The sequence below is a fragment of the Bos grunniens genome, chromosome 8 (genome assembly GCF_055505025.1).
Source record: "Bos grunniens cultivar Pamir isolate PY7600 chromosome 8, Bosgru_T2T1.0, whole genome shotgun sequence".
NCBI classification, from domain to species: Eukaryota; Metazoa; Chordata; class Mammalia; order Artiodactyla; family Bovidae; genus Bos; species Bos grunniens.
Window position 1 is genome coordinate 89,966,002 of NC_141172.1, and position 20,372 is coordinate 89,986,373.

The 20,372-nt window shown below is 40.4% G+C and overlaps 1 protein-coding gene across 24 annotated transcripts in view; it reads left to right on the forward strand.

Moving 5' to 3' along the window:
- LOC147367664 (myb/SANT-like DNA-binding domain-containing protein 3) overlaps positions 1-20,372 on the forward strand; it is a 152,548-nt gene that overhangs the window by 123,844 nt on the left and 8,332 nt on the right. For 15 of the 24 annotated variants that reach the window (XM_086315705.1, XM_086315711.1, XM_086315707.1 and 12 more), the window contains one exon: positions 13,423-13,546. The exons of 8 other annotated variants lie outside the window; for them this stretch is intronic. In XM_086315705.1, the coding sequence (XP_086171831.1) occupies positions 13,423-13,546 (124 nt within the window). Of the gene's footprint in view, positions 1-13,422; positions 13,547-15,413; positions 15,466-20,372 lie in introns of all 24 variants that reach the window. One more of the 24 variants, XR_015131971.1, reaches the window with a different exon arrangement.

Consider the following 20,372-nt stretch of genomic DNA (forward strand, 5'->3'; position numbering starts at 1 on the left):
TGAGGTTATAGTTAGTGAACCAAAGCAGGTCCCAATCTTAGGATCCTAGACCAGGGTTTCTGTATATTTGCTTTTACATGTATCTTCTATGCTATTTATTTTGATTATACTAATGGGCAGTTTTTTAAAAAGATGTGTGATCTACCTTTTAGGCCTAATTTCTAAAAAATACATAAAATGAAAATAACAGGCCATATCTCTTAGAGTGTCATAAAGGTTAAATGAGATAATGCATGTCAAGTGCTTTGAATAGTATCTGACATACTCATAAGTGTGTAAGAAGTGGTAGCTGTTATTATCATTGAATAATTTGTATTTCTGTCACTTGAATCATATTGAACCTGAATCAGTTATATCCCATGAGCCCCTGAAATATCAGTTTCCTCTGTTGATACAAAGTGCTGTGTTTAAAATAGGAAATCTTTGTATTCCCATAGGAGATATAATAGATCAATGCTAGTTTTATTCTTTATACTGATAGTACATGACCAGAATAGGAAAGTTCTTTTTTAGTAGGTAGAAGCTCCTGCTTAAGGCAATTTGGGGAATTGTATATACCCAAAGTACTTGTCTGTCTTCGATAATTTTACAGGGATAATTTAGTGCCTAAGCCATTTTTGAGATACTGAACATTCTTTCCACATAAGAATTTGTCTATAATGCAAATGAAATTATCATAATCAGGAGATGTAATTTATTAAGTGCCAATTTTATACTGGTTGTTTTACTAGAAACTGTTGGTGGATAGAAAGATATGTAATACATGACATTCATCTTTAAAAAACTTGTGACACAATAAGAAATGAATATAACCTACTTCTAACAAAGTGAAAGTTGGTTATTGTCATAAATGTAGTGCTTTGAAAAAGTTAGGATGAGAACTCAGAAAAAAAGAAATTACTGTATGGTGGGGACTGGTGACGCAGGTGGAGGTGCAGGTTTGATCCCTGGGTCAAGAAGATCCCCTTGAATAGGAAATAGCAACCCATTCCAGTATTCTTGCCTGGAAAATTCCATGGACAGAGGAGCCTGACAGGCTATAGTCCATGGAGTTGGAAAGAGTTGGACATGACTGAGCATGCATGTAGGAGAGTGGGGAGAAATGGTGAAGATCTAAGAAACAAGAGATCTTATTTGAGCTGAACCTTGAAGGGTGGTTAGGATTTGAAGAGGTCAAAGGATATTTAAGGAGGATAGAAGAGCATCAGCAGAAGTATAAATGCGAAAAAAAAAAAAAAAGAATGTATTGGAGAACAATGAGGAATCCTTTTTGGCTGGAGAGAAGGGGTTTAAAAGGCAGAAATGGAAGGCAAGTATGGAAAGGTAGCTTGGGGCCAGATTGTATACAGTCCTTTCTTTTTTTTTGTCTGAGTCTTTACCACTGGACTGCCAGAGAATTCCCATGTGTACAATCTTGAATGCTCTGTTATCCTAGGGCATTTAAACTTCATTTGTAGGCAGTGGGGAAATCATAATATATTTGAAAAGGAAAGGCTACAGTATTAACCAGCTGAATGCATTATACCAGGCAGGACTTGTGCTTATTATGAACTTTGGGCTAGAGACAGAGAGATCAGTTAATTAGGCTCAAAAGGAATAGATTCCTACTTAAGATATGGAGAATAAAAGAGTTAAAACTAGGATGACTTAGGTGATGGATTCTGTTTATTGAACTAAGAATATTGGGAAGGGAAAGGTGTTTGGGGCAAGTAAGAAAGGAGTTGATGGTGGAGATGATTAATTTTACTTTGGGGTTTGAGTTGCTTGTGGAACTCACCTGGATGACTTTGTTTTTTAGCATAAATTTACGAGTTAGTCCTTGGATATCTAGGTGGTAACTGAAGTGATGAGAATGAGTGAGAGAGATTATAGAGCTGCATTGTCTAGTAGAGTAGCCACTGGCTACATGTGGCTATTTAAATTTAAATTGGATAAAATGAAATAAAATTAAAGGTTTTTGTTTCTCAGTTATACTAGCCGTATTTTAAATCCTCGGTAGTCCCATGTGACCCATGGTTACCATATTGGACAGCACAGATATAGAACATATCAAGAGATGCAGAAAGTTCTGTTGGACAGCACTCTTATTTTTAAAGGAGAGGAGGCTAGGATGAAGCAGAAAGAAGATCCAGAGGAAAAACATCATGAAGAGTACAGTGGCACAGAAGTTGAAATAGAAAGACTGACTGTTAGTTTAAAATGCTGCATGAAAGAATTAGAGGACAAGCCTCAAGTTTGAATATGTCAGAAATGTAAAGTTGAACTCTTGGAAAAGTGTGCTTTCAAGATGGAGCATTTGAATGTCCAGCATGTTGTAGATGTAAGTCATCAAGGATATAGTGGCTGAGCATGAGGTGTATGGGCTTCCCTAGTAGCTTAGCTGGTAAAGCGTCCACCTGCAGTGCATCGATCCAAGTTCTGTTCCTGGATCGGGAAGATCCCCTGGAGAAGGGATAGGCTACCTACTCCAGTCTTCAGCTTCCCTGGTGGTATAGAGTCCACCTACAATGTGGGAGACCTGGGTTTGATTCCTGGGTTAGCAAGATCCCCTGGAGGAGGGCATGGCAACCCACTGCAGTATTCTTGTCTGGAGAATCCCCATGGACAGGGGAGCCTGGCGGGCTGCAGTCCATGGGGTAGCAAAGAGTCAGACATGACTGAGTGACTAAGTGTGCGTGTGTGTGCTCACGTGTGCGCGCACACACACACACACACACACGCACACAAGGTGTGTGGGAGCTGGGTATGTGACATTTTAAAAACGTGGTTGCAGAAAATTTTAAACACAAATGAACAGGATAGTATAATGAACCCTTATATACTCAACCACTGTCAATAGTGAACAGCATTCTGTCATCCTTGTTTTGTCTGTATACCTTTACCTGGTGGATTATCATTATTCTTATTTTACAGATTTTTTTGAACTTTAATTTACATACATGGAAATGCACAAATGTTAGCTGTCAGTTTTGACAAATGGATAGACCCCATCTGTACTACACCTTATCACAGTCTTTGTAACATTTCCATCTACCCAGAAAGTTCCTTTGTGGCAAATGACATTTTAATGTGGCCATTTTTATCCAAGGATATTTTCATACAGCCTGAAAGCCACTGTAACACCTTTTAATTGCCAGCACATTCTCACTCCATTCCTGAGCATCACCTCACCCCAATCCTTACCCCACCTTCGAGTTCATCCTCTCAGCCTCTCCTTCTGCTGATCAAGGATACCAGACACACCAAGATATCAATATTGTTGGTTCCATTATTTGGTGATTAATGTTTATATATTTTAATACAGCTCATTTGATATGCCCTTTTAAAAATGGTCTTGATAAATTTGCCTTATCAAAAGGTAAGCCTGAGCCAGTTGCTGCAGTCACTGAAGGAGGGGGAGAGCCTATGTTGTGGAGTGTGGAGGAGAATCACAGTGAAGATGGTGAGAAGGCTGTGTAGGTGGGTGGCACAGAACCCTACGGGGAGGAAGGTCGTTGAGAGATGAGAGTGGGATGCTGATCTAGAGGTGACAGGTGGTGAGCACAGCAGGGGAAGGGACGGGGGGAAGGGGTGTAGGAGTAATGTGATTTTGTTCCATCAGGGAGATGAAAGGAGTGCTTCCTAAGGGAACCACGGAGGAGGTGGATGAGTTTACGTGCATTAGAAAAGGTGTTTCACTGGGCAGAGTGGAAAGACTAGGAGAGAAAGAAGCAGAGTTAAGGTTGGTCATATCTACTCCCTAGACATGAGAGGGTGGGGGTGTTGGGGAGTAGACGAGAGTTTCTGCCTAGGTAAATGGTTCTCTGTTGGGGTCTGAGGAGACTTGGGTTAAAGAAGGATGTGTTAGTGATGAAGCTTGGAGTGAAGGTTGGTATAGGGGAAGTAGGAAAGTATATTGAATTTTTGAATTCAGTATGTTGGCTCTGTGAAAGTAAAGAGCCCTCGAGTTACTAATGCAGTATTGATGTTGTGGCTTCAGTAGCCTCTTCTAGGTGCATGTCCTGGTTGTTAACAGCAAATCCTGGTGCTTTATTTGGGTGGAACATGGATGGACCAAGACAGAGTCAGTGAGACTTGGCTTTGCAGATAAGCCATCTGGAGTCTTACCACATCGTCACTTAGAACCATACTCTCCTTTGTATTTGAAAACACTGCCGCTGGTGGCAAATTGGTTTCTGAATGCCTCTGTAGGGTGGAAGGCACTGCTGGGTGTCTGAGCTTTTTATATTGTGTGTGTGCTCGTGCACACACATGCACACATTGTTCAGAGACTCGCAGTTGCAGCTGTTATTCATGGAGCCTGTCACCACTTGCCTGAAGGCATTGTTTGTACGGGGCTGTGCCCAGTTCTTGCTGTGCAAGGCTACATCTCTGCTGTGGTTTCTGAGACTGTGCTTCATTACATCTGTAAAGCCTTTTAATCTTTCCATTTTGAAGTTACCTAATTTACGTGGCCTGGAGAGCAAGTGCTTGAACATTCCGCTTTTGTCTGTTCCCCACCTACCTCCCAGGGTAGCTTGGTGAAGTCTTGTGGTGGTTAAGAGCTTGTGCTCTGAAGTCAGACTTGGTCCATGCTGTGGATCAAATCAGGCAGTGTGGCCTGATTTCTCTGAGCTTCAGTGATCACATCGGTGAAGCAGGGGCAGTAATACCTACTGCCTAGGATTACTTTGAGCATTAAATGCTGTCACTGAATTCCTTATCGATGTTATTATGGTGTTTTTTCCTAATTTCATCGTTAGTAGCCTGGCTGTGCTAAAGGTTCTTACCATTGGTAAGTCTGCCTGTCCACTGTGTTTAATGTGGCTCATGAGTGACAGTAGGCTGGTCATCCTTCCAACAGTTTTTAATCAAGTACGCTACTGTGTGCCAGTTGCTTGCACGTATTTAATCCTTATTACAGTCATGTTACCACCATTTTGCAGATGAAGAAGCTGAAACTGTGGCTCATGTAGAATGGCAGAGCAGCGGCCAGAATTCAGCCTTTCTGACACTAAGCCCTGGTGCTCTTTCTTTTTCATGACAACTATTCCAGAATTCCGTTCTCGTGCATGCTCTCTTCAATTTTCTTCAGAATAGTTAATCTACTCTCAGCTACCACCTTGGTGAACACTTATACTCTAGCTTTATTCTTTCTCTAAGAACTAGTTTCATATATTCAGCTACCTGTGGGTCTTTACACCTACATTTAGCTTGTACTGCTTTGCCTGAACTTCCAGGAACTACTGTCTTGCCTGGGACATGATAGGTGCTTAATAAATACCTTTTGGAGGACTGGAGATCTCAATTTGAACTCAGTTTACTACATTCTTTGTACTGAGCCTCCTGTCATTAGGCTCATACAGAGTTTTTCTTTTAGTTTGTAAAGTTGTGAAATATATATAACTATACCATGTGCTGTCTTAACCATTTTTTAAGTGTATGGGGCTGGTGGTATTCAATAAATTCATGATGTTGTGCCACCATCACAGCATCCATCTCTCGAAATGATTTCATCCCGTGAAACTGAAACTATAGCCATTAAGCAATAACTCATTTCCCCCTCCCCTCTGCCCTTATAGCCACCATTCTGCTGATAGTTGCTATAATTTTGACTATTCTACATAACTCATATAAGTGGAAATTATGCAGTATTTGTCTTTTTGTCACTGGCTAGAAAATCCCATGGGCAGAGGAGCCTGGTAGGCTGCATGCAGTCCATGGGTCGCTAAGAGTCGGACATGACCGAGCAACTTCACTTTCACTTTTCACTTTCATGCATTGGAGAAGGAAATGGCAACCCACTCCAGTACTCTTGCCTGGAGAATCCCAGGGACGGGGGAGCCTGGTGGGCTGCAGTCTATGGGGTCACTAAGAGTTGGGCATGACTGAGCAACTTCACTTTCACTTTCAGTTAATATAATGTCCTCAAGGTTTGTTTGTGACATAGCATATGTCGGAATTAATTTCCTTTTTAAGGCTGAATATTTCCTAGGGTGTGTAGAATATTCTCTACAACTCAGCCATCTTGTTTATCCATTAATGGACACTTGGGTTGCTTCCATGTTTTAGCTATTTTAAGTAATGCTACCATGAATATAGGTATATAGCTGTCTCTTGGAGACCTTGCTTTCCATTTTTTTGGGGGAGAGTATATATCCAGATGGATCATATGGTATATCTACTTTTAATTTTTTGAGGAAGCACCCTACAGTTTTCCCTAGTGGCTGTACTGTTACATATTCTCACCAGCCATGCCCAAGGATTACCATTGCCAATACTTGTTATTTTCTGGTTTGGGGATAGTAGTCATCCTTTTGGGTATAAGGTGCTATCTTGTTTTCACTCGTATTTCCCTAGTGATTAATGGCTTCCCAGGTGGCGCAGTGGTAAAGAATCCACCTATGAATGCAGGAGACACAAGAGATGTGGGTTCGATCCCTGGGTTGGGAAGATCCCCTGGAGAAGGAAATGGCAACCCACTCCAGTATTCTTGCCTGCAAAATCCCATAGATAGAGGGTCCTGGCAGGCTACAGTCCTGGGGTTGCAAAGAGTCCAACACGACTGAGTACGGATGCATGATGCAGTGATTAATGATGTTGAACATATTTTGATGTGTTTATTGATGTTTTGTTGATTCTTTTTGAAGTAAAATTGTTTTACACAATTCTGTATTGAGCCATCTTTAGCAAAGGGGACAATTCTGTTGTATTAAACACTTAAATGTTAGTGGGTTGGTTGTTGCAAACTATATAAAGGGTAAAACTAGGGAAGTTTGACATTAAGAAAAAAATTGGTGGGCAGTGAGGTAGGTGGTGAACAGACATGGGGAAATCCACTCAAAGATAATGAAAGAGAGATTTCATTCAATATAAGGAAAACTTGATAATATTGGAACTAACTGTATTATATTGAAGAATATAAAGAATATCAAGGAGAGACAAGAAAGCCGTCCTCAGTGATCAATGCAAAGAAATAGAGGAAAACAATAGAATGGGAAAGTCTAGAGATCTCTTCAAGAAAATTAGAGGTGCCAAGGGAACATTTCTTGCAAAGATGGGCACAATAAAGGACAGAAATGATATGGACCTAACAAAAGCAGAAGATATCAAGAAGAGATGGCAAGAATACACAGAAGAACTATACAAAAAAGATCTTCATGACCCAGATAATCATGATGGTGTGATCACCAACCTAGAACCAGACATCCTGGAATGTGAAGTCAAGTGGGCCTTAGGAACCATCACTACAAACGAAGCTAGTGGAAGTGATGGAATTCCAGTTGAGCTATTTCAGTCCTAAAAGATGATGCTGTGAAAGTGCTGCACTCAGTATGCCAGCAAATTTGAAAAACTCAGCAGTGGCCACAGGACTGGAAAAGGTCAGTTTTCATTCCAATCCCAAAGAAAGGCAATGCCAAGTCGTGTCTGACTCTTTGCGACCCCATGGACTGTAGCCTACCAGGCTCCTCTGTCCATGGGATTTTCCAGGCGATAGTATTAGAGTGGATTGCCGTTTTCTTCTCCAGGGGATCTTCCCAACCTAGGGATTGAACCCAGGTCTCCCTCATTGTAGACAGACACTTTACTGTCTGAGCCACCAGGGAAGTCACAAAGAATGCTTAAACTACCGCACAGTTGCACTCATCTCACACGCTAGTAAAGTAATGCTCAAAATTTTCCAAGCCAGGCTTCAACAGTATGTGAACTGTGAACTTCCAGATGTTCAAGGTGGGTTTAGAAAAGACAGAGGAACCAGAGATCAAATTGCCAACATCCGCTGGATCATCGAAAAAGCAAGAGAGTTCCAGAAAAACATCTGCTGCTGCTCTATTGACTGTGCCAAAGAAAGCCTTTGACTGTGTGGATCACAATAAACTGTGGAAAATTCTGAAAGAGATGAGAATACCCGACCACCTGACCTGCCTCCTGAGAAACCTATATGCAGGTCAGGAAGCAACAGTTAGAACTGGACATGGAACAACAGACTGGTTCCAAATAGGGAAAGGAGTACTTCAAAGCTGTATATTGTCACCCTGCTTCTTTAACTTCTATGCAGAGTATATCATGAGAAACGCTGGGCTGGAAGAAGCACAAGCTGTAATCAAGATTGCCAGGAGAAATATCAATAACCTCAGACATGCAGATGACACCACCCTTACGGCAGAAAGTGAAGAGGAACTAAAGAGCCTCTTGATGAAAGTGAAAGAGAAGAGTGAAAAAGTTGGCTTAAAACTCAACATTCAGAAAACTAAGATCATGGCATCTGGTCCCATCACTTCATGGCACATAGATGGGGAAACAGTGGAAACAGTGTGAGACTATTTTTCTAGGCTCCAAAGTCACTGCAGATGGTGATTGCAGTCATGAAGTTAAAAGATGCTTGCTCCTTGGAAGGAAAGTTATGACCAACCTAGACAGCATATTAAAAAGCAGAGACATTACTTTGCCAACAAAGGTCCGTCTAGTCAAGGCTATGATTTTTCTAGTAGTCATGTATGGATGTGAGAGTTGGACTGTAATGAAAGCTGAGCGCTGAAGGATTGAACTGTGCTTCAAAAGGATTGCTTTTGAACTGTGGTGTTGGAGAAGACTCTTGAGAGTCCCTTGGACAGCAAGGAGATCCAACAGGTCCATCCTAAATGAAATCAATCCTGAATATTCATTGGAAGAACTGATGCTGAAGCTCCAATACTTTGGCCACCTGATGTGAAGAGCTGACTCATATGAAAAGACCCTGGGCAAGATTGAAGGCAGGAGGAGAACGGGACGACAGAAGATGAGATGGTTCGATGGCGTCACCAACTCAGTGGACATGAGTTTGAGCAAATTCTGAGAGTTGGTGATGGACAGGGAGGCCTGCCATGCTGCAGTCCATGGGGTCGCAAAGAGTGGGACATGACTGAGTGACTGAACTGGACTGAACCGATATTATGAGTTCCTTATCTCTGAACATGTTTAAGTAGAAACAGGATCATGGGGTTATAACTAAAGAAATTCCTTCATTAGATCTAATGACCTCCAAAGACCCTTACACATCTGAGTTTCTGGTTTCATTTACTTTCCAAAGCATCTTGACACTATTTTTCTTCTATGTTTCTATTATCTGTTCCTACTGCTGAGCTCGAACTTTTCAGTGCCAGAGTTTGGATTGTGTAGTAACCTCTTAATTGGTCATCCTGTCTTTCTTTTGTCTTCCAATTAATTTTAACAGCTTTTTGAGATACAATTTACATACCATTAAGTTCACCTGTTTAAATAGTGTAATTCACTGGGTTTTTTTTTCTTTTAGTATATTTACAGGATTGTACTAGCATTACATGTACTAGTATCATAATCTAATCTTAGATCATTTTTATCACCCTCAAAATAAACCTCACACCGGTGTCACACTCTTCATTCTCCCCTAACCATCAGCTCTAGCCCTAGGTAACCACTCTCAGTTAACTTCTTATGTAAAATATGGCTTCGCTTGTGTTGCCCTCCAACTGGGTCCTCCTTGTCCATATGATTAAGAAAACGTTTCGCATCTGAGGTTTAAATTTTTCCATGCTCTGACTTCAGCTTATTTTTCCAACTTTGACTTAAACCCTTGCACAATCTGAATGTATAGTTCTTGCTAGGTCCACTTACCTCTCGTTCTTGAGAGTGAGAACAGGTACCTTATACCTGTTTTTTGGTTTCCATCATTCAACTATCTGAATCTGTCTATGCTTTGAGACCTAACTTGAGTGCTACCTTCTCTATGAGTCCTTCCCTGGGTTATTCTGCCTAAAATGAAGTTCTCCTTCGAACGTGAACTTTCATAGCACTTAGTATTATAAAGCCTTCTTTTGGTGTTTTATTGTATGCTATTGTGTGGGACCTCTTCTCTTGTGTTGTTCAGCTTTTTGTGTGTGTATGTTGATGATAAACTTCTTGAGGGCAGGGACTGTGACCACTTTTCCCTTAACCCCTCTGTAGCTTAGCTGAGCATATGGATGTGCACAGAAATAGTATGTAAGTGTAATGGAATGAATAGTGTTGGCATTGAGCAGAATGCTGAATTTGGACTCTGTGACAGAGATTTCAAAGTCTTAATAGATATGTCCACTTTTTTTTTTAATTTAATTTAATTTAATTTAATTTATTTTATTTTATTTTATTTTTAAACTTTACATAATTGTATTAGTTTTGTCCACTTTTATATGGCTTTGCTTTGTCTATAGCTTGATACCACATTCTTTCATTAATCATTCAGTGAATGCTATTGGTGTACTCTTTATTCATTTCTCATAACCCATTCTTAATTTTCTTACTGCTATCATGCATCTGAATTCTCTGATCACTTTCAGCTCTGCATTATTTTGCTGTTTTTAGGACTTTCTTATGGTAGGTTAGTACATTACCACAGCTTTTGGGGACCAGTGTGGTCTGTTTGTTATATACTTTATGCAACTTTATTTCTATAGGCTGGTACTTAACTCAGTCTCTATAGTCCCATTATTATATACTTCATGGTATATCACAGCCTGAAAATATCATGTTTTGAGAAGTTGCAGGATGATAAGCACTGTGGGAGACAGTTGCATTCCTCAAGTCACTTCATGGCTTGATTGCAAAGGTCGAATACTACTCTTGGTTTGAAACCATAGCAAGAACATTACTATGGTCTAAGTGTCAGGAGTTATACAGAAATGGATAATACAGGCATCTAGATCCTCAGGGAGTTCATGGTCTCATGGTAGAGACAATTTAAATACCTAAATAATTATGACAGTGTTTTGAGTATTGTAGCACAGAAGTGGGTGCTCAGGATTGTAGCAGCCCAGAGGAAGGCTTGATTTCTTTGTCACCACACGTAATTATGGTTTAGGAACTGGAAGAGCCCCTGTAAGCCCTTTGAGGACAGGATACATCTTAACTGCTTTTTTTATCCCAGCACCTAGCAGAGTCCCTGGCATATGGAGGGTGATGAATAAATGATAAATGAGTAAGCCACCTGTTCTGTGCTGTCTACCCTTGTGGCTACTAGCCACATGTGACTGTTGAGTATTTGGAATGTGACCAATTGGAATTGAGGTGTCCTGTAAGTGTGAAGTGCTCCCCAGATTTTGTAGACCTATTTAAGAAAAAGGAATATAAACTATCATAATTTATCTGAATATATGTTGAAATGCTATTTATTTGATATATTAGGTTAAATAAAATATATGATTAAAATTATCTTGTCTACTTTTAAAAAATATGAAATAAAATAAAAAATAAAATTTTTCTTTTTAAAAATAGAAAAAAATTTTGTTACTAGAAAATAAAAGATTATGTATATGTCTTATACATCTTTTTTAATTATCAACATTTTATTTGGTTTATTTTAAAAATTTATTTTATCCATCTATTTTTGGCTACGCTGGTTTTCATTGCTCTCATGGGCTTTCTCTAGTTATGGTGGGCTGGCTTCTCACTGCAGTGGCTTCTCTTGTTTTGGAGCACTGGCTGTAGGGTGCGCAGGCGTCAGAGTTGTGGTACGTGGGTCAGTTGCCCCACAGCACGTGGAATATTCCTGGACCAGGGATTGAACACATGCATTGGCAAGCGGATTCTTAACACTGGACCACGAGGGAAGTCCACTGTATTATACTACTGATAGGCTTTTCTGATCTCATTCAGCTCTCTTAGAAGAAATTACTTGATTAAGGTTACACAAAATAGCAGAGATACCCTTAAAATTGAGATCTTCTGTGTTGGATTTCCCCTTAGTTTAATTCTCTTTTCTATGCATAAATTTGCACAAGGTAAATACATAAAATTTGAGGTAAAATGGCATGAATTTGGTCTTAAGTCTTATCTTTGAACTTAATAATCATTAAGATTAATAGTCAAAAAGATTCTCCTTTCATATGTAAAGTTTGATCTCCAGAAAAACCTGCATTTTCAGTTCTCAGTTTTTTCACACTTGGTACACCTATTCCCAGTTCTTCCTTGCTTTTTGATATCTATATATACACATAGTCTCTTATTTCATTCCTTCTTAATTTGTTTCTATTAATAATTCTTCAGATTATATTAACACTTTGTGTGTATTTGGGGGAGATAAGTCTTGGCTGGTGCATGATGTGTTACATAGAGAGCTGGTGGGTTTAGTGGCCTGTACATGCATTAATTATCTCACGTAATACAGTTGTGAGATCTCAGGCTTTGAGAGGGTGGTATGCTCAAGGTCACATGAGATTATTATTGTGAGATTATTATTAGTAAGAATCTGTAATTCACAGAATAATACACAGAATCTGTAAGCTGGAATTTTATAAAATGGCAGGAGGCTTGGGAGTTTTTCCTACACATGGACAGACCTGTAAACATTGGGGAACTCTGGGTTCATAGAGCTGAGGACTAATATATTAGGTAAATGCCAGAAAAAAAGTAAAAAAAAAATTGATTCTAGGTTGTGTGAATATGTAGATAAGTATGCATATATAAGTATATGGAGATGATGAAGGACAGGGAAGCCTGACATGCTGCAGTTCATGGGGCCACAAAGAGTCTAACATGACTTAGCGACTAAACAACAAGTATACGGGGAAAAGAGACATGGGAATAGAGAATGAATTAATGAAACAATATCGTTGATTTTGAAGACTGGATCCCCATGCCTTCTTCTTTCCTGCCCTTTTCTATCTTTGCTTCCTGACTCTTCCCATTTTTGGTAGTGGAATTACTTACCACCCTTCTGTTTTTGTCAGTTCAACCCAATTCAGTTCAAGTCAGTATACCTAAGTCCAAACGCATATTCATTAATATGTTTACAATGGTTCTCTTTGGATAGAGAGATTTGGGATGGTTTTAAATTTGTTTTTTATTTGTTCTCGGTATCATTTGAATTTTTTTTTTTTTTACAGAAACATATACTAAGAAAAACAATTTAAAAAGAACAGAAAACTATTTTCACTTGGGAAAAAATCAATATGCTTGATAGTTTTCATTCCAAAGTAAACCTTTCACCCTAAACTTTCAGAATCTCATACTTGTTCTCTGCCTTACCAGTGTCCTTTCGCCTCAATTTCATAGCCTCAAGGTGAATGGCTAGAGTAAGTCAATTCCCCAAAAGCCACTGCTACATACCCCATCTCTCTGTCACAGAGGTGAGATTTCTTCTGGAAGTAATGTTTATTTTTATAGCAAAGATGTTGAGTGTTTTTATTTTTTCTGATTGTTTTTAAATAGCAGTCGCTCACAGTGGTCACATCCTGCAAATATTTTTAAATGCTTTGAATCTAAACAGTCTACCTGCTGTGTTTGTGGCATAATGAGACCTTGGTTCTTGTCCAGCTTCCTATCTGATAAATTTCCTTCCCAAATTACCCAGCAAGGGGCGAATTTATTTGTTGTCCTAGAACCTTTGAAAAGTCCATGTTTTTCAATTTGCTTTTCATTATTTATTGACCTGGTTTATGTTCTTTTAAGATGCTAGTGATCAAAGGGAAGATGTTTATATTGGAAACCACATGCCTTGCCCTGAAAACCTCAATGGTTACTGCATCCATGGAAAATGTGAATTCATTTATTCTACTCAGAAGGCTTCTTGTAGGTAAGTCAGAGTACCTCCAGATCAGAGGTCAGACCTTTTTTCCATCTTTGGTCACTGCTCTGTAGCAGGCAATGAAATGTGGACTAAAAATATCACTAAAAGGTAGTATTTATTTGCAGTTGAGTTAAAAAAAAATACATTAGCAGCATCATTTGGAAAAAGCTGGCAAGTAATATGCAAAAAAAAAAAAAAAACCAAAAACCCCAGGTGTTTATTAGGGTTTTGAGATAGGCTTAACCTTTTTAATATTATGCTGTGTATTTTTTAATATAGAACTATACCATAGACCAACATTATTTTGATTTTTAGGCGGTCTGTCACAGAGTGAGTGTGTTAAGAACTGAGAATGTTCTTAAACTTTATGGTCAAGTTTCAAATAAAGGTTTTAATATATTTCTCAAAATAAAGGGATGGGGATTAGAATCAGGTGTAATGTGAGGGATGGAGACAGAAAGGGTGTGAATCTTCAACTCTGTGATTCCAGAGGGGTTGTGTAAATAGAGCTGAGACAAAACTAGATCTCGAATTTCCGATACTCACCCTCATGGCCTTAGTGCTTTTGCTATTCCTTGTCTGTACTGATAACACTTCTTGCTGCTGCTTCTGGGAACTTGTCTTCCACCTCTGGTTGGTCTAGTTGTCAAGGCAGTGTTTGCAAACACAGGGTGATTGGTCTTGTTCTTCTCACTCCTGCCCCCTGCAGTTTGACTAGTGAATCTTTCTCTCAAGAAGTAAAAGAAAGCTTGTGAAATCAAGTCTTCTGGTTTCTCTGTTTCTTTAACTCCATTCCCCTGACTTCTCCCCAACCCTGCTCCCTCCCATTCTCCTCCTACTTAAAAAAATAAAACAAAACACTGTAAATTGTTTTAATGGTTATTAAGAGTTCTTTGTTAAGCTTTCAGCTTCCTTCTAATTGAATGGTTTCCTTGTCTTTGAAGAAGCTAACACCAGCCTTACCCCCCACCCTACCCCTTTGCTTGTACATTAAAAAAAAAAAAAAATACAGCCATGCAAGGGAGAACAAAATAAAATCATACAGTGGATTCCTTACGCTTGTCTCATAGTGACATACATACTGCAATAGAAGTTCAGATCATGTTGACCTCTGAGCGTGGGGTGTCTTTTAAGATACCTAAAAGGGAGGGAAGGAGAGGTTGATGTCTAAGCCTCATGAACCTATTTGCAGGGCAGTGGAGATGCGGACATAGAGAACAGGCCTGTGGACACAGTGGGGGAGGTGAGGACGGGATGAATTGAGAGAGCAGCATGGCAACGCATATATTACCATGTGTAAAACAGATAGCAAGTGGAAATTTGCTGGGTGACATGGGGAGCACAACCCAGTGCTCTGTGACAGCCTAGACGGGTGGGCTGGAAAGGGAGATGGGAGGAGGGGTGGAGGGGTAGAGGGGTTCAGGAAGCAGGGGACATACGTATACCTGTGGCTGATTCATGTTGATGTATGGCAGAGGCCAACACAATATTGTAAAGTAATTATCCTCCACTTAAAAAAAATGATAATGGTACTTATTTCCTAGTGTTGTTAATATATGCAAAATACTTATCACAATGCGTGTTATGCAATCTGTATTAAATAAATAGCAATGGATGTTGATATTGACAATATTGATATTACCAGGCTATTCGAACTGTTAGGTTAGGGACTCTGTTTTGCTAACCATTGTCTCCCCAGTGCCTAGCATACGGCCTCTCCCAGTAGCTACTCAGTGAATATTTTTTGAATGACATGTGATGGTGGCCAACTCTTGCGTCTTCTTCAGACCAGAGGTGTTTCTTAAATGCTAAAGAATCTCTTTTCTGCATATTGTAACTCCAAAAAGCAGTTGATCTTTGTCTTTTGTCTAAGCATCTACAGTGTCCACAAGAACCAGGCCTTGGCATCACATGGATTTCTACTGGTAGGTGTATTTGTTTAGTAGCAGGTAAACTGTTTAGTAGCAGTAAACAGGCAGGGATGAACACCCTTTAGCCACAGTCCTGTTATTAGGTTAAAATCTTTTAGCATTATATCACCATTAATTTGTTTCTTTATTGCTTTTGTTGTTGTTCAGTCACTACTCCGTGTGTGACTCTTTGCCTACTTTGTACCAAATCCTACATGGCCCTGGGGTCTCAAGTTCAAATATAACAGAGATCCAGCCTTCAGAAAAACTTAGTCTGGTGGCAGCAACTGACAAATAGTAATTTAAATGTAATACTATATGAAAAATGCTATCATACATAGATATACATGAGATGATTTGAGACTTCAAGAAAGCTCTTCAACCTTAAGTGGGAGGAGGGGCAGGTCTTATGGGGACATTTGTGCCATACCAGGAGATTGTCCTTTAATTAATTAATTAATCTGGCCACACTGCATGGCTTGTGAGATCTTAGTTCCCCAACCAGAGATGGAACCCAAGCCCATACAGAAAGCAGAGTCCTAACCACTGGACCTCCAGGGAATTCCCATGTCCTTTATTTTAAAGACAGAAACCATTTAAGGATTTAAATAAGAAAGATACGGGCAGATCTGAAAGCCATCTGGGTAGCTAGGTGAAAAATGGATTAGAAGACTGAAGGTTAGGAGCCTGTCTGTTAGTGAGGAGTGAGAGCCTGAACCAAATAAAGACTTACAGAGGGACTGAGATGAGGACATGAGTTGTAGAGAGAAAACAGGTGGTGACTCCAGAGGTTTTGGTGGCTGGTTGGGTATGAGGATGGGAATGTGGGAGTTGGTGGAGGGTCATGGGAGGAAAGAGTCAAGAGAGTCTCCTGGGTTTCTAGCTGATGCAAAATTGAAGAGGGAAAGGAAATAGAGGGAGGAGAATGGAGGTTTGGGGGGACATGATGCACTGAGCCTAATAATGCTTGATCTCAAGTGTCTGTGGGGCATCCACTTATCTAGTAGGCTCCTGGGTATCTGTGGTTTTGGAACTCATGAGACAGGTGCACATTGAAGATGTGTCTGAGAATCATTCCATCTTTAGCATTGTTGTTCAGTCGCTTAGTTGTGTCTGACTCTCTGCGACCCCATGGATTGCAGCACGCCAGGCTTCGCTGTCCTTCACCATCTCCCAGAGCTTGCTGAAACTCTCGTGTCCATTGAGTTGGTGATGCCATCTAACCATCTCATCCTCTGTCATCCCCTTCTCCTCCTGGCTTCAATCCTCCCCAGCATCAGGGTCTTTTCTAGTGAGTCAGCTCTTCTCATCAGGTGGCCAAAATATTAGAGCGTCAGCTTCACCATCAGTCCCTCCAATGAATATTCAGGATTGATTTCCTTTAGGACTGACTGGTTTGATCTCCTTGCAGTCCAAGGGAATCTCAAGAGTCTTCTCCAACACCACAGTTCAGAAGCATCAATTCTTTGGCACTCAACCTTCTTTATGGTCCAACTCTCATTCGTACATGACTACTAGAAGAAACCATAACTTGGACTATATGGGCCTTTGTTGGCAGAGGTCTTTAGCGTATCCCATCTAATTCCTATAGCAGTCCTTCCACCCACAGGGCCTCCAGGTGATTAATCTCTCACCTTTTCAGTGCATATCCTCATTGCCTCCTTACTCAGCTTAATTCCGTGGTCAATCCTTGTAGTACCTCCCTTGCTTCATCATGCACTCACTTGACAAAACTATCATCCTGGTTCGTTCCAGCTTCCCGCCTGCTGCATACCTACACCCACCAGGCTTTAACTGGTCTTATGCACCTTTATACTCAGCGGGCCCTGCATGCTGCCGGCAGTCACTCTATAACTGCGGTCCTTCATCCTCCTCTCCTAGATAAAATGACTGCTTTTACCATCCACCCTCTCTTCAGACTGTCAACACCTCCTCTCATCCTCACTCTCAGGTAATGATCTTGTTTCAAAGTTCAATGAGAAAACTGAAGGAGTATGACGAAAGCATTCACAGGCTTTTTACTATCACTGCCAGCAGTGTTCCCCATTTTTCTTCTTACCATATATTGTTTTGTTCATATATTTTTATACATTTATAAGCTACTTTTTATTTCTTTTATCTTGAAAGGTATTTCTCATTGTCACTTCTATCAGCTACGATCCCATTTCTGTCCTTTCCTTTGTAGAAGAACTGGAAATAGTTGTCTGTAGTCTGTCTCCAGTTTCTCACTTCCTATCTCATGAATTCACCCCAATGAGCTTTTGCTCCCCAGCACTTCACTGAGACTGTTCTTGTTGCTAAATTCATCAGTCAGTTTCTCAGTCTCAAATGGCTTTTGAATGATCAGTGGCGTCCAACCTCCTGCATGATAGACATTCTTCGCTTGGTTAAGGGATTACGCTCTCCTTCCTCCTTTCTCCTTCCTCACTGGCTGCTTTTCTTTCAGCCTTCTTGCCTGGGTCCTCTTTTGCTTCCTGGTCTCTCAGTGTTGGCGTGCTGCCAGGGCCCAGCCCTGGTTCTCTTCCTTAGTGACTCCATCCAGCATCAGGGCTTTACATGATGTATGCTGATGACCCCCAGGCCACTCTCTCAACCTGGGACTCTCCCTCTCTGCCCCTTTTCACATGAGCATCTGACACCTTAAGCTCAATAGAACCTAAGCTAATCTCTGGATCTGCCCTCCCTCTCCTAAACCTGTTCTACCTCTAACTTCTCCATCTCGGTTGATGCTGACTCCATCTTTTCTTTGGTTTACACAAAACACCTCTGATATGACTTTGACTTGTCTCTCTGTCATACTCCACGTTTAGTCATTTCAGGTGTCCTGTTAGCTCCGTTTCAGAATATATCCAGCATCTGATGACTTCTCATCATCACTACTACTCCTAGTCCAGGCACCATTTTTCCCCTCTGGCATTATGCGTTAGCCTTCCTGATTGTATCCTAAATAGTCCATATTCAACACAGCAGCCAGAGTGAGACTTTAAAATAAAAGTCAGCTCTTGGCTTTCCTTTGCTAATGCCCTTCCAGCGGCTCCTTCACCTCCCGAGTGAGGAGCCCTTCGCCAGGTGGGCCCCTTCACCTCTCTGTGTTGGTCCTCTCCTTCCCTTTGGCCGGCCCATTCCAGCCACACTTGCTTGGACACACCGTGCACTCATGCACCCACCTCAGGGCCTTTGCACTGATTCTTCTTTTGCCTGTTATGCTCTCCTCACACTTGTCCACACAGCAAACTCCCCGACCCCCTTCACATCTTTACTCACATGTCTCTTCCTGAAGCTTGCCTTGACCATCTTCCTTAAAGTTGTAGGGCTCCCTTCCTGGCCTATACCTGGCACTCATGATACCCCTTAATTCTTTCTCTTTGTTCTCTTTAATTCTACCTTCTAACATAACCGTTTAATTTGCTTATTGTGTTTATTGACCCTCCCTCCCCTACTGGAGGATGAACAAGCCAGGGATCTTTGTTCCCTGATGTATCACACATGCCCACCTCAGTACTTGGCACATGTCGGGTGCTCAGTAAGTAGGTTGAATATTCGAGTGAATGAGTCAGCCCATGAGGCTGTGGGCATGATGAGATTACCATGGAGGGTGTGGACATGAAAGAACAGGCAAGAGAGAACCAGATCCCTGGATCTGCCTTTAATCAGCAACAGAGGAAGTAGTGCTAACCTGGAATTTAATACTCCAGGTATTGGAGAGTATAATCCAATAGTCAGGTGCAGGAATGATGTCCAGGGGGACCTGCATGAGTGAAACATGGTCTGTACATTCTTTCTGATACTCTGACCTTTAATTTTTGAATTAAGCTTAATTGTCAACTGTGTATCTAGGACATTGTTATAGCTCCCTGTGGAACTATTTTTATTTCACTGAGCTTTGACTTTCGGCTGTTAGCCTGCCATGAAATATATTCTTTGAGAAAATCCTATGAGACTGCATTATATTGTTGAATTTATTATAGCTGTATTGTTGAGGATGATGCTCTCTGGATGAGAAAGTATTCTTTCTGGGGCTGGGGGACCAGGCTGTGTCGCTTGTGGGGATCTTAGTTTCCCGACCAGGGGTTGAACTCATGCCAGTGAAAGCCCTGAGTCTTAACTACTGGATTGCAAGGAAATTCCCGGAAAGTACCCTCTTTATATGAGGACTTATGAGATCAAGTTCCCTTAAATTTAATAAAAATAGCAACTGATTTGTTTTTTAAAAACAAATAGTTGATTTGCAGTATTAGTTTCAAGTATACAGCATAGTGATTCAGTATTTTTATAGATTATACTCCATTAAAAGTTGTTACAAAATAATGGCTATAATTCTCTGTGCTGTACAGTATACTTGTGGCGTATCTATTTTATATATAGTAGTTTGTCTCTCTTAATCCTGTACCCCTGTCTTGCTCTTCTTCCCTTCTGCCTCCCCACTGGTAACAACTATTTGTTTCCTACATTTGTGAGTTTGTTTCTTTTTTGCTATATGCATTCTTTGTTTTAATTTTTAGATTTCACAAAATAACTGGTATTATCAGTATTTGTCTGACATTTCGCTAAGCACAGTATTCTCTAGGTCCATCTATGTTGGTGCAGATGGCAGAATTCCATTATTTTTATGGCTGAGGAATAGTCCATTGTGTGTATGTGCATTTATCCATTTGTCTGTTATGGACACTTGGGTTTCTTTAGTATCTCGGCTATTGTAAATAATGCTGCCCTGAACATTGGGATGTATGTATCTTTTCAAGTTCGTGTTTTTGTTTTTTCTGAATATATGCCTATGAGTGGAATTTCTGGGTCATTAGGTAGATCTGTTTTCAGTTTTTTGAGGAATCTTACTGGTTTCTGTAGTGACTGTACCAGTTTACATTCCAACAATAGTAGTATGTACAAGGGTTCCCTTTTGTCCACATTCTTGCCAACATTTG